This window comes from Lepidochelys kempii, chromosome 10 (genome assembly GCF_965140265.1).
Source record: "Lepidochelys kempii isolate rLepKem1 chromosome 10, rLepKem1.hap2, whole genome shotgun sequence".
NCBI lineage: Eukaryota > Metazoa > Chordata > Testudines > Cheloniidae > Lepidochelys > Lepidochelys kempii.
In genome coordinates this window covers 16,089,199-16,103,109 of record NC_133265.1, presented here as the reverse complement: position 1 = coordinate 16,103,109, position 13,911 = coordinate 16,089,199, and the positions used below count along the sequence as shown (strand labels likewise).

General features: G+C 43.6%; 1 protein-coding gene across 2 annotated transcripts in view; it reads right to left on the bottom strand.

The window, feature by feature from the left end:
* Positions 1-10,836, bottom strand: part of USP42 (ubiquitin specific peptidase 42) — a 42,106-nt gene extending 31,270 nt beyond the window's left edge. For both annotated transcript variants that reach the window (XM_073362140.1, XM_073362139.1), the window contains exons 1-5: positions 10,748-10,836; positions 4,271-4,517; positions 1,991-2,191; positions 385-495; positions 78-180 (exon numbers count right to left, since the gene is read on the bottom strand). In XM_073362140.1, coding sequence (XP_073218241.1) covers positions 78-180; positions 385-495; positions 1,991-2,191; positions 4,271-4,508 — 653 coding nt within the window. In that variant the 5' untranslated portion in view covers positions 4,509-4,517; positions 10,748-10,836. The remainder of the gene's footprint in view (positions 1-77; positions 181-384; positions 496-1,990; positions 2,192-4,270; positions 4,518-10,747) is intronic.
* Between the last annotated feature and the right edge of the window lie 3,075 nt (positions 10,837-13,911).

Below are 13,911 nucleotides of genomic sequence, written 5' to 3'. Positions count from 1 at the left end.
CAGAACATGTACCGTTCTATTTATAGGGAAACAGGAATAGGAATGACAGCATATTCAAATATTTTGTTGGCACTTACTTGTTGCTTCCATTCAAACATGCTTTCTGCATAGCATCAACAGTGTAGCGTAGAAATTCATGTGCATCTTCCTGATTTCCAAACCGGAAATGTTTTGCTATCCCTAACAAATAAATATAAATGTTACACCATATGTCTCACATGTGAAAATGGATGAAAATAATGTTTTTTTTAAACTTTCCTTCATAAAGTTATATGAAACTCTAAGTTCTATAAACTACAATTAAAATCAGACAAATAAACAAGCCAATAAAATATCTAAACACAAAGATGGCATTTTACAAATAGATTATTTGACATGACTTACGTCTAAGATCATTGATGACAGCCATAGGTTTGATGACATTGCCAGAGTTAGAGAGTGCCTGGGTAATGTGAGCTTGCATTGTACACATCATGCAGAATCCTTGTTCATGGCCTAAGGAGCGAAGCAACATTGCATCTCAAATTAATAAAATATTTATCTACGGAAGATCTCAAAAAATCTGGAGGGTATAGGAACAATCTCCACAAAAATTATTCTTTTTCAAAACAGCTGACAATTAAGAACAGGTGGAAAAACCTATAATGATAGGTTAAAAAATGGAAATTAAAAAGAGTTCAATTCACAGAAATAGGTAAAGTTAGGAATGAGTTAAGCACAAAAGGAAATAATTTAGGATAGAGTAAAAAACTGAAATGCAAAACCAAAAAAAAAAATCAATCTTACGTTGCATCTCTTGCCCTCTCCCGCTTTTGTCTGCATATAGCTTATTTAGAGTATAAGATCTTCATAGCAGGGACCCGTCATCTTATATGTATATCAAGTGTGTTACGTTTTTGGGTGCTATACAAACCACAACAAATATGTACGACTAAAATGAAACAAGTTGCTCAGTGGTATACAGAAGTTATGTTAACCAATGTGGTCCTTGTTTATTACTGAATATAGATTCTGGACCAGATTCAAATATCAGAGTCTAGTGATAGCAGAAACTGTAATTCTTGAAAAATAAGATCTAATACAAATAGAGAAAAATATTATTTAATTATGCAAAAGATGAGGAGTTATAGCAGGTGCCTGGACACTTTAGCTGCACTGTGACTGATGAAGGTGAAGCCAACTGACTTCGACTACATAAAAAGTGCAAATATCTGGAGAAATTGTAGTTTCTAAAGTATACTGTATTTTTATGAAATTTTGTTACATGTGTGTATCTAAGCCCTGACCTACCTTAGTTGTCTTGACTATGCAGGTACCTAGAACATTCAGCTGCCATTCTAAGCCCTCCTTTCTTATGCTCATTTTCTATCTACATACTTACTAGCAGACCCATGACCATAGCAGCCTATGCCATTTTATTACATAAAGCAGTCTACAAATAAATGGGAATATGCTTAAATCTATATTAAGATTTACTTAGTGGTGAGGAACCCTAGTTTGTGTCTTGAGCTTGGTCCTTTTTTCCCAGGCTCACAGGAACTGGGAACATTACACACTACTGAACTCTGGCGTAAAGAAGCATTTGAATGACCGAGAAAGTACCGTGATGGACACCAGAGGGAGCTACATCCAGCCCACTTTGAAGTCTGGAGAACCGCACGGTACAGGGCTCATGTGAACTCCATCGGGGTCTGCCGGGGTTTCTTCAAAGTTATTTTGGCCCCAAAAAATTATTTAAGGAGCAAATTTAGTATTAATTCATATAAATGTAACTAAGAAACCCAAGCTAGAGCTACATGATAGCATTTCTTAGCATATAGGAAGACAGAATATAACAGGAGGCTACCAGACCAACATACAATTACAAATAATGCAGGTATTGGAATAAAAAAAAATCAGGAGTTTCCTTTCCAGAATTACTGCTGTCCTTTCACTTTTAGAGCTAAGACAAAACTTTTTTTAAAAAAATATACTTTTTAAAAGTACTCACATGTTTTAGAGTGTTCATGAGAAAGCATGTAGTTGGCAAGAGGGGGTGTATAAGTCAAACACTGAAGAGCAGAGTTGAGGAAACATGTATTGCCAAGATTTTGGAGTCCAGCTCCAACTCTATGCGTTTGCTGCCATTTCAGACAAATCTTCTCTGCTGGAAAAAGAACCTTCTGTGGCGGAGCAATGCCATCACCAATAGCTGCCAAAAAATACCAACACATTTTAAACATATTAAAATTGTTTAATTTTAAAATCATGCTAAAGTAACATTACCTTATGCATGAGCATCTAGAAGAACTTTAACCAAACTAATTATAATAATCTACATTCTAGTAGTCACTTGGTGAGTAACGTATTAAAGACTGCCTCAGTACCACAAAGCAAGTTCTCAAGTCAACTCAAGCTCAGTAAAAAGATATGGTTTTGTATGCCAATTGGAAAAAATTAAGACAGTAGAATGCACTAATGTGGGACAATACAACAAAGACTAATTATTGTCCTGATTTCAGTAACCTAACTAAGCAAGTCCTTTTTTATCTAGCTTCCTCAATCTGACTCATAATTCAAATTAATCTTTTTTCCTTATTGTAAATTACAAGGAAAACTTATAATTATTAAACCATAAAAAGTGTAAGTATGACAGGATACCAAAGTAAGCAAGTAACAAGCACAATAAGTAGCCCTTAATGATAGAATCATAGAAGTGTGGGACTGGAAGGGACCTTGAAAGGTCATTAAGTCCAGTGTTTCTCAAAGTTCAGGTTGCCTCGCGGCATGTAAGGCACTGGGTTGTCTTGCTCAGCACCCAGGGACCCTAGCGGGTCTGGTTAGCACTGCCAACCGGGACGTTAAAAGTCCCGTCAGCGGTGCTGCCCAGCTAAGGCAGGCTAGTACCTACCTGTTCCAACACCGCGCTGCGCCTTGGAAGTGGCCAGCAGCTGGTCCAGCTTCTAGACAAGGGGGACACAGCGCTCCACGTGCTGCCCCTACCCTGAGCACCAGCTCTGCACTCCCACTGGCTAGTTCCTGGCCAATGAGAGCTGGGGGGCAGTGCCTGCAGGCGAGAATTCCGCAGAGCTGCTTGCATGCCTCTTCCGGGGCACAGCGTGTCCGCGGTGCCAGGACAGACGGAAAGTCTCCCTCTGCACCCCAGCTGCACCGCTGACTGGGAGGCACAGGAGGTAACCCTGAGCCCCAACCCCGCACCCCTATCCCCTGCCCTGAGCCCCCCCTAAACCCAAAGCCCCTTCCTGCACCCCAAACCCTTCATGCCCAGCCCTACCCCAGAGCCTGCACCCCCAGCCCAGACCCCTGACCCTCTCCTGCACTCCAACCCCCTGCCCCAGCTCAGAGCCCCCTCCCAAACCCCTCATCCCCAGCTCTGTTGGGTCACGGGCATTAACAATTGTCTTCAACTGGGTCGTCAGAAAAAAGGTTTGAAAACCACTGATCTAGTCCAGTTCCCTGCACTCAAGGCAGGACTATGTAATAACTAGACCAGGGGTTGTCAAACTGTGGGTTGGGACCCCAAACTGGGTCACGACCATGTTTTAATGGGGTCACCAAAGCTGGCTTAAGACTTGCTGGGGCCCACGGCCGAAGCTGAAGCCCAAGCCCGACAGCCCGGGGCGGAAGCCAAGCCTGAGGGCATCAACACTGGGTGGCAGGGCTCAGATTACAGGCCCCCTCCAATGACAGAGATTCCACAACCACTCTAGGCAATTTGTTCCGGTGCTTAACTACCCTGACAGGAAGTTTTTCCTAATGTCCAATCTATACCTCCTTTGCTGCAATTTAAGCCCATTGTTTCTTGTCCTATCCTCAGAGGTTAACAAGAATAATTTTTCACTCTCCTCCTGTGATGTGGATATTGACACCAAGTATTTTAGGAGGAATGTTATGTTTCAGAGAACTCTAAATAATACAGGCCACAAAAAGCAACACTGATAAAACAGATCCTTCTCTACAGAAATAAGCACTTGAGTAAATAAGCATACTATAAGTAATGAAGAACCACCACCTCCGCCCCGAAAAGTTTGTTATATTGCTCGTAAACATATTCAAATTAAGTTCACAACATTGGCCACTTGAGCTGTCTCACATGGTTCACAAGATTAGAGTCTGCTGCTGCAGTCCTTAATCATAATAGTCCCATTTTATATCAATAGGATTACCCCAATGAGTAAGAACTGCAAGATGAGGATGGCAGACACTACTAAATGGCAACTGGTTTTATTTTTTCATCATTTGCATGGGGAGGGGTACAGGACATACTTACATTGATCTTTCTGAGCTGAAGGCTTGGATTTATCAGGTACAGATGAACTAGAATAAACCGCAGCACCAGGTACTGGTCCCAAAGTGATCTTGTGCTTTGGAACTTCCAAAGATGATACAGCACCCCAACTTGCAGAGGCTGAGTCCATGTCTCCAGTAGAGGGTACCACGGAGCTACAAGGCTGTTTCTGACAAGCTGCAGGGTTTGAAGACTCAGATACTTTGTCAACTATGGTCATTGTTCATCTCTGAAACACAGAGTTGAAAGTTCTGTTTGATATGAGAACTAATATTATATGAAAAACCACTCAACAAGGAAAAGAATGGTAACAGTTACACTTTCCCCTTAATTAAACCAATTATCTTTGCCAAGGACACACAAATAATTTAGAGTGGTAGCTGTGTTAGTCTGTATCAGCAGAAAGAATGAGGAGTACTTGTGGCACCTTAGAGACTGAGAAATTTATTTGAGCATAAGCTTTTGTGGGCTAAAGCGCACTTTATCAGATGCGTGCAGTGGAAAATATAGTAGGAAGATTATATTACACACACACACACACAGAACATGAAAAAATGGGGGTTGTCTCTGTCTGAGGGGTTGAACACCTACAAGATCTACAAACACCTACAAGATCTCTATCAAGCGTTCTTACAACTACAATACCCACCTGCTGAAGTAAAGAAACAGACTGACAGAGCCAGAAGAGTACCCAGAAGTCACCTACTACAGAACAGGCCCAACGAAGAAAATAACAGAACGCCACTCGCTGTCACCTTCAGCCCCCAACTAAAACCTCTCCAGCGCATCAAAGATTTACAACCTATCCTGAAAAATGATCCTTCACTCTCACAGATCTTGGGAGACAGACCAGTCCTCGATTACAGACAGCCCCTCAACCTGAAGCAAATATTCTCCAGCAACCACACAACAAAAACGCTATCCCAGGAACCTATCCTTGCAACAAAGCCCGTTGCCAACTCTTTCCACATATCTATTCAAGGGACACCATCATAGGACCTAATCATATTAGTCACGTCATCAGAGGCTCGTTCACCTGCACCTCTACCAATGTGATATATGCCATCATGTGCCAGCAATGCCCCTCTGCCATGTACATTGGCCAAACTGGACAGTCTCTACGCAAAAGAATATATGGACACAAATCAGACATCAAGAATTAGAACATTCAAAAACCAGTCGGAGAACACTTCAACCTCCCTGGACACTCAATTACAGACCTAAAAGTCACAGTTATTCAACAAAAAAAACTTCAAAACCAGACTCCAACGAGAAACAGCAGAACTGGAATTAATCTGCAAACTGGACACCATTAATTTAGGTTTGAATAAAGACTGGGAGTGGATGAGTCATTAGACTAACTAAAAATTATTTCCCCGTGCTAATTTCCCCCCTACTGTTACTCACACCTTCTTGTCAACTGTTTGAAATGGGCCATCCTGATTATCACTACAAAAGATTTTTTCTCCTGCTGATAATAGCCCACCTTAATCGATTGGTCTCGTTAAGAGTTGGTATGGCAACCCCCAATTTTTCATGTTCTCTGTATACATCTTCCTACTGTATTTTCCACTGCATGCATCTGATGAAGTGGGCTTTAGCCCACGAAAGCTTATGCTCAAATAAACTGCTTAGTCTCTCAGGTGCCACAAGTACTCCTCGTTCTTTCTACAAATAATTTAGAGGACTAAGTCTTTCATGTGAATGTTTCAAAAATGCACTAAGACACACTAAACAAAGTTTTTCAGCTGAATTACACCACTACCACTTTTGACTTTCATGAGATTTTTTTCCAGTAATCAGCATTGTTTAATAGCAAACCCTTGTGAAAATACCTCTTGGGAAAACTTTGCATTCAGCTTTGATTGCAACAGTATTTTCTGCACAAAAGTGTAAATTGGTCAGCCATTTTTGCATTTGATGACATTAAAAGTTTGTAAACCGACTGAAGAGGAAATCTATATATCTAGTGGTATCTTGTGCCATTTTATATTTAGCATAACGAACTTGCATACAAACAAACGGTACTTAAAAACTACACTAAGTTTTATTTAGTGGTGAAGCGTCCAAGTATTTTTATCTTGAGCTTTTATTCAAGATGGCAAAATCTGGAAGCACTACAGAAGTAATATGCTCAAGCCCAGATACTGAGAAAAGAAACGCCTTTATTTGCCTGTCTGCTGCAGAACTGCTGACGGGCTGCAGAAGAAGCTATGTCTTACCCACCTAACATTTATGAGAACCACATATCACAGGGACTTTGAGAATGGGACATACCCAGAGGAACACCCTCTGGGGGTGGGGTGGGGGAAGAAAGATTTATATACCTATTTTTTCCAGGATTTTTTTTTGACCTTCATAGAAATATTTGTTTGGACATACTTTTGGAAACAAATACCATTTTAACATACAATTTAGTATACCACAGTTACACCTATTATTGTAAACTGAAAGATTAGACCAAAGGATAGTTCTTTTTCCAGTTTGTTTACTTTGCGCATTTGACACTAGTTTGTGCTAATTTTTCTGTAGAACAGAAGAAACCTATTTAAAAATTAAGGAAATGTGATTAAAACCACAAATTTGTCAGGGAAACTTGCATGCAGGGGTAGTAACTAAAAAAGTAATATTTTAAAAATTTTGCAATGTTGTCCCTTTAAATATGTGCTATTGAGCATGTGCAGTAAATATGTTACCACTTTCTATCAAAACAAGTTTTGTAGCAAGACTGTACATTATCTTTTTCAACACAAACGATCTGATCCTGCAGCTTTTACTCACACAAGCAGCCATATTAGCTTAACATAAGTAAGGATGGCAGCATTTGTATTTGTTCTTGTAACGTGAATGAGATGGCATGTCTTAAACAGCTTTAAGATATATGATGGAAGTGTTTTTTCATAAAAAATTAAGGAGGTTAAATAAAACAAACTATGTTAACAGAGAGTGTCCAGGTTCTCACACAAAACCACAAATTCTGAGTAAAACTCCTAATTAAATTACAGGGCTCATTCTACATGAAGATTACCAAGTATGCTTGGTAATATACCAGAATTATAGTGAGAAACTATTTTAAATAGGGTCAATTTTTAATTATATGAGGGGGTTGGGCTCTGAATGCTAGTGGATTCACCCAACATTTAGACATTTCCATCCACCATTACTAAGAAGAAAATGCATAAAATTGAAATTAAAGAATTCTAAGTAGACTTTATGGACTCATTTTATTGAGAAGTGGAGCCATCCTGATACTAAAAGATGACTTAGATTGAGGTCCCTGGCTCCCTGTGTCTCAGATAAGATTCTCTCGATCACCAAGTTGCAGATGCAAGCCCTGATACACAATGTGCAAGTGCCATACCCTTAAAAGCCAGTTTTTCATGTTCTCAACCAAAACAAAAGATGCTTCAATAATATTCATCAATACACTGGGGTGGGGGGGGAGAAGAGGACAAGAGTGAAAGGAAATGAAAAAGAAAAGAATACCACCAATACAAACTGAGTATTTTAAACAAAATAAGAACACTATAGTCAAGACTTCTTATTTTTAAGCTTTTTTGAGAATTAGTGATTGACAAATGCTTTGAAATTTCCAGGTGAAAAGTACTACAGATTTGCTAGGCACTATTACTACTACTAATAAATTAAATCCATCACTTGTTCCGAATGTCTAACATCTACTGTCCAAATTAAAACGGTTATCTCAGGATAACTTCTTAAGTCAATAAACTGAACAGCACAGGACTACTGATATTTATATTATCTCCTGCACACATTCTTCCACACACACATCTACAAATTTTTCTATCTCTGAAACCACTTGCTATTGTAAATGTATTTCCTTATACAAGAAATGTCTTATAATATCTGCCCCAGCACAGTATTAAGAAAGTAACAACAGATATAATTACTTTCCACTAGAAGCAGCATGGAGTTTTGCATCACTGTTGTTAAGATCATGTCAGCAGTTCCATTAGAAACCACTATCAGTTTAACAAAAAGAAAAGGAGTACTTGTGGCACCTTAGAGACTAACCAATTTATTTGAGCATGAGCTTTCGTGAGATACAGACTAACACGGCTGTTACTCTGAAACCTATCAGTTTAACCTGACTGTAAACATTGGTCTGGCTGCATACTTGACACAAATCACAGCACCCAGGAACGCTTATATACAGTATATACATATATAAAATATATAAAACCAATATTTACAAAACTCGATTTGGCCCTGTTTAAAATAATGCAACATAAAAAGTGTTTTAACTTCAGATATTTAAATTATATCTATACATCTTACTACGCAAGAACCTTTTTCTAATTTAGAGTGCACTCTTAAAAAATTAAAACATAAAATGGTAATGACGGAAAATTGGTATGTATCACACCTTTTCATGATTTTTAATATACATATATTAACATTGTGGAACCACATATTACTGACATACAAAAAAGAGCTTTACATTATAGCCATCTAACAACTGGGGAAAGAAAGTTGCATTCTAGTCTCAGCCTGATTTTAAAAGTCAGGTTTTTTTTAAAACAGTAAATAAATAAATGTAAGGAAGAAGCAACAAACCATCAAAGCTAAGAAATACAAAATTAAGGCTATTATTCCATCCCTAACTGGAAGCCAATTATGGGTCACAACCTTAGAGTTACTTCAAAGAAACATTTTTCTGTCTTGTAAAGCATGCAGATACTTTACTTGAAAGCATTATGGTCTCACAGCATCACCTATATGAAGGCTGTGCAAGTTACACAATGGGAAAGTCTGAAAAAAGGTACAAATTGAAGTCTTTCTCCACCTCCATTCCAAAGCTACAACTTGCTTCCAAACAGATCCAAAATGACTATCTCGGTATCTCCATTCTGACTTCAGTTCTCAGCTGAACACATTTTTTCCCTTACAATTTCACTCCCTCCACGAATGACCTTATGCTTTCATTACTGGCCTGAATATTTTCATTTATTCACACCATAGACTTTTAACATCAGGGTTTTGGGTCATTTTACATCCATGGTCCTACTATGTAAAAAGAATTTGGGGAGGATAGAATGTGCATGATAGATGCAGCCCAAAGTACTTTCCCAATTACACACAGTACATAAAGCACTAGTGAAATGAAGCCACCTCTAGAGGTAGAGGGTGCCAACCAGCTGGCACACTAGACATTGCATTGAAATATTTCTGAAAGAAAACATAGCTACAATTCTCTCTCCTTTCCCCCCAAAATATATAATCCCAGTATCAGTAATATATTCCTAATATCAAAAACAACAGATACAGCTTCCCTGGGAAGGCCTATACTCTGCAGCAGCTGGGGAGATGGACTGGGTGGTTTAGTGGGCCTTTTCCAACTCTATTGCCCATCATGATTCTATTGTGCTGGTGCCATGAAATCACCCACACCAAACCCTGAACACTGCAGTCCCAATGTCATCTGTGTCTGAGAGTCAAATGGGGGACAAATTTCCCCCCCATTCTCCAAATTCAGTAGCAGCCACCTGGCCTACTTTCGGGGGGGGGGGGGGAAGGAGAGGAGAGGGGCAAAGGGGTGGCACAAGCTCTGGGCCTAGTAACAGCAGATGGACCAATTACCGAGCGCCGGCCTCAGTTTGTTCCTCTCCCCCACACGTTAGGGCCTGAAGCCCAGACAGTGGGCGAGGGAAGGAGGAGAAGCGTCTGTAAAGGAATCACCCATTTGAGAGACAGTGTCCATGGCAACCAAGCGGGGCGGTAACAGTACAAGGGAAGCGCCCCCCCCCTTCACACACCGAGGGGAAGAATGGGATGGGGAGGGGGTCACGAGAGAACCCGCCCATCGCTAAGATGGGGGACCGGGGGTAACGCCAGAAGCGGGGGGAGATGGTACCATGAGACCCCCCCCCTCCACATCCGCGAAGGGGAGCAGCAGGTAACAAGGCCGGACGGGAGGCGGGAGCCCCACGCTGGACTTGGCGGAGGAGGGGGCGGTAACCCGAATCTCCCAGCCCCCTGTGGCAGGGACGACGACCCCCGCCCTCGGGCGCATCCCCCATTACGAGGGGAGCGGGGACGGGCAATTGGGCGCGGGAGCGCGGCGAGCAGCGGGACACCCGGCTCCCGACGGGGAAAGGGGAGTAGCCACCCGCCGGGGCAGGTCTCCCCGGGCCTGGCGGCGGCGAAGGAGCTGGATCCCGCCGCGCTCCTAGGGGCGGCGCCCTGCCCTGCCCAGGGGTCCCTCCCCCCTTTAGTGCCCGCAAGGAGGGGGAAGGGGCCGGGTCCCGCTGCTCCGGGGGTGGGATGGGCCGGGCCCCCGCCTGCCAGCCAGCCCGCCCGCCCGCCGCGGCCCCTCCCCCGGCCCATTGATTTGCAGGGAGGGGGCAGCATGCGGCACTGCCGGGCTCCGCAAGGCCGCGGCACTGCCGGGCTCCGCAAGGCCGCGGCGCGGCCCGTCTCCCTCCCCGGCCCCGTTACCTAGCTCGGCCCCGCTCGGCTCGGTGCTGCCGGGTCCCCTTCTCCGCAGCGCCCGCCTCAACCCGGCCGCTCCGCTCCGCCTCCTGCTCCAGCCCGTCGGGGAACAATGACGTCCCTCCGCCGGCCTCCTGCATCCGGGGCCCGGCGCCGGCCGAGGGGGGGGCGAACTCCTCCGGGTCACAGAGGGACCAGCACCGCCCCTGCGCCTCCCGCGAGAACCGCCAGGGGGCGCTGCAGCGATCTGGCCCAGGTGCTGTCCTCAAAGCTGCAGGGAGCGCAAAGGGCTGGCGCTTCAGGGACCCGCAAACGCCAGTTAAGGGAGCGTTACCAAAGTATAAAGGCAACATGGGACCGTCGCCAAGCTGTGTGGTCAGCATGGAGCCGTAAATGCCTGTTAACAGGCCATGATTAAACTACGGGAACTGTATGAACTGCAGGGAACCCAAACACGTGCTAAGGAAAGAGGCTATTGCCAACCCCAACCAGACAAAAGTGAATCCAATACCCCTTGAAAATAATGATGAGCTTTAAAATTATGAGATTTTAAAAGAAATCACAACTTTTAAAATATGTGTTCAGTTTTTTAAGCCTTTGAAGTTTGAGGGGAGCCATCTATCCCCAATTTGCACTGTATCATTTCAAGTTTATAATTCAGCCTTAAATACACATACATAAATGCAGGGCTCACTGCTGGCTACTCGGATGAGGATTCCACTTTGCTTTTCCTAAACTCTGAGCTGGGAAGCTACCATTCTATCCTTCTCCTGTATCTCTGTCCTACTTTCCTCCCCGTTAACCTCACATTTTGCCTCCATTCAGGGCTCAGACTAGGTGTACCAGCATCTCTTTCATGCTGCTATCTTGTACTCCAAAATCTAAGCTTTTATTTTCTTTGAAAAGGAAGTCTCAAGTGCTTACCATTACTCAAGTTGCTGCCATACACTCAGTTCACATTTCTGAAGCTAACTGAACCTGAAACAATAGCTCTGAGATGTGTGAACTGCACCATTCATTTCAAAGGGTTCTAACACAGATGCTCAAGTAAAATTGTTTGCATGTCAACACTGTCAAAATATGTTTAAATGTCAACTATTTCACTGCTCATAAAAGCATGTAAGAAAAGAGAGGGAGGATGATATTAGGAATATCTACAATCCATAATTAATTACTTTTTTAACACACAAATGAGTGAGCTCTGGAAAGTACCATCTTCCTTTCCCCAAAAAGTAGCCAACCCCAATAAACTAGTTAGTTTATTTAACTCTGTAGTGTAGGCCAAGCCTTAGCAGAGCCCAGCAAGGTATCTGATGCTTAAGGCTGTGAGTCTTTCACGGAAGTCACGGATTCCATGACATTCTGGGACCTCCATGACTTCTGCAGCGGCTGCTGCGGCTGACCCCAGGGCCGCCAGAGAAGCTGGGGCGGCCCCGTGGCCAGTTGCACCGGCTGCTGCTCAGGCAGCCCCAGGCAGCTGGTCCCGGGCACTGCCCTGGAATAGCAGTCCAGGAGCAGCAGCGGCGCCCCGGGCTGCACCCCCGTCCCCAGCAGCAGTGGTGGAGCCCTGGGCCACCCGCTCAGAGAAGCAGTGGTAGCGGGGCCCTGAGACACCACCACCTGCCCAGGCTACCCCCACACAGAGCAGCAGCGGTGGCAGGGGGACCTCAGGCCGTCCTCCCCACAGTGGCATGGGGCCTTGGGCGGCCTCCCCACCACAGCAGCAGCAGGGCCCAGAGAGCCCCCACCACAGGATCAGCAGCGTCCCCTGAAGCACCCCCCCATCCCCTCCCAGCACCTAAGATTTACTTAGGGGTATTTTTAATAAAAGTCATGGACAGGTTACCAGTCCGTGACTTTTTGGTTATTGCCCGTGACCTGTCCATGACTTTTATTAAAAATACCCATAACTAAATCGTAGCCTTACTGATGCTCCATAAGAGCAGGTCAAGCTCAGAAAGCCCAGTGGAGCCCAGAAGCTTCAGAAGCCAGCCTAAGCAGAGCTTATTGGTGTATTTGGTTGCTACTCAGACTGTGTCTACACTACAGAGACTATGTTGGCATAACCATGTCAGCATAGCCCATTAATGTAGATGCAGTGAACACCAACAGAAGGCGTTTTTTTGTAGAAACATTGCCTCCATAAATGGCATTAGGTACATCAGCAGAAGGCCCTTCTATCAGCATAGCTGTGTCTATGCTGGGGGTTTTGTTGGGTTAGCTATGTCAGCTAGGGGTATGTATTTTTTCACACCCCTGACAAATGTACCTATGCCGATATAACTAAGGATAAAGCCTTAGTTCTTTAGGTTGAGCCCAAGGAACACAGAGACCATGCATCTTGATAGTTTGAATATATATTTATAATCTACTGTGAATGCGGGCAGAGAGCACCAATAGCTTTTTTTTTCCAGATTTGACTGTTTCATGCTCCCACACAATCTCCTATTCCTCACCTGCCCTTTGTGTTCAGTTGCCTCTATATTTTTCCATCCTTTTCATCAGTTTCCTACAATTTACATTCTTCCTTTCTGACCCACCTTATTCTCCTGCATCCCCTCAGTTTCTCTCTTGCCTGCACATTCCCCAGCATCCCTCTTCTGTATTCTTGCTAGTCCACTTGTTCCCTTGGCACCCCTACAGACTCCTTTCTACCCTCTTCATGCAGACTCTCTCCTACTCCCCACATTCTCCTATGCCCCTTGAGTCTCCTCCTCCTCACATTCCCTTGCCCCTTCACAGTTTCCTGTAAAGTTTCCTAACCTTAGAGCACCATGGGACAAGCCATCTTTATTGGTGGCATCCTGGCTTCTGTCCCACTGAAAACAATGAGAGATGTCAGCTACTGAAGAAAATGGGGCTCTGAGTTTAGCATACTTACAGATGCACCGAACAAAATGGGGCATAGTTCTCATTCTCTCTCTCACACATATACACACAGACACATGAAGCAGATAATGGGGTTCTGAGGGGTTCACAAAGAGTGGAGAATGGGGCTCAAACTGGGGTGGATCCTGCTGGGTGCAAAGCTACAATTTTTTTGTTTGTTTGAGAATATAGTATTCTCAGCTTTCATTTTTCAGTCTCTAGTCTTTGTGTAACCAATGCAATGACATATATATGAATTTGCAAAGAGAGCCTGAAAGAATAGCTCAGAGGCAGTGAGGCGA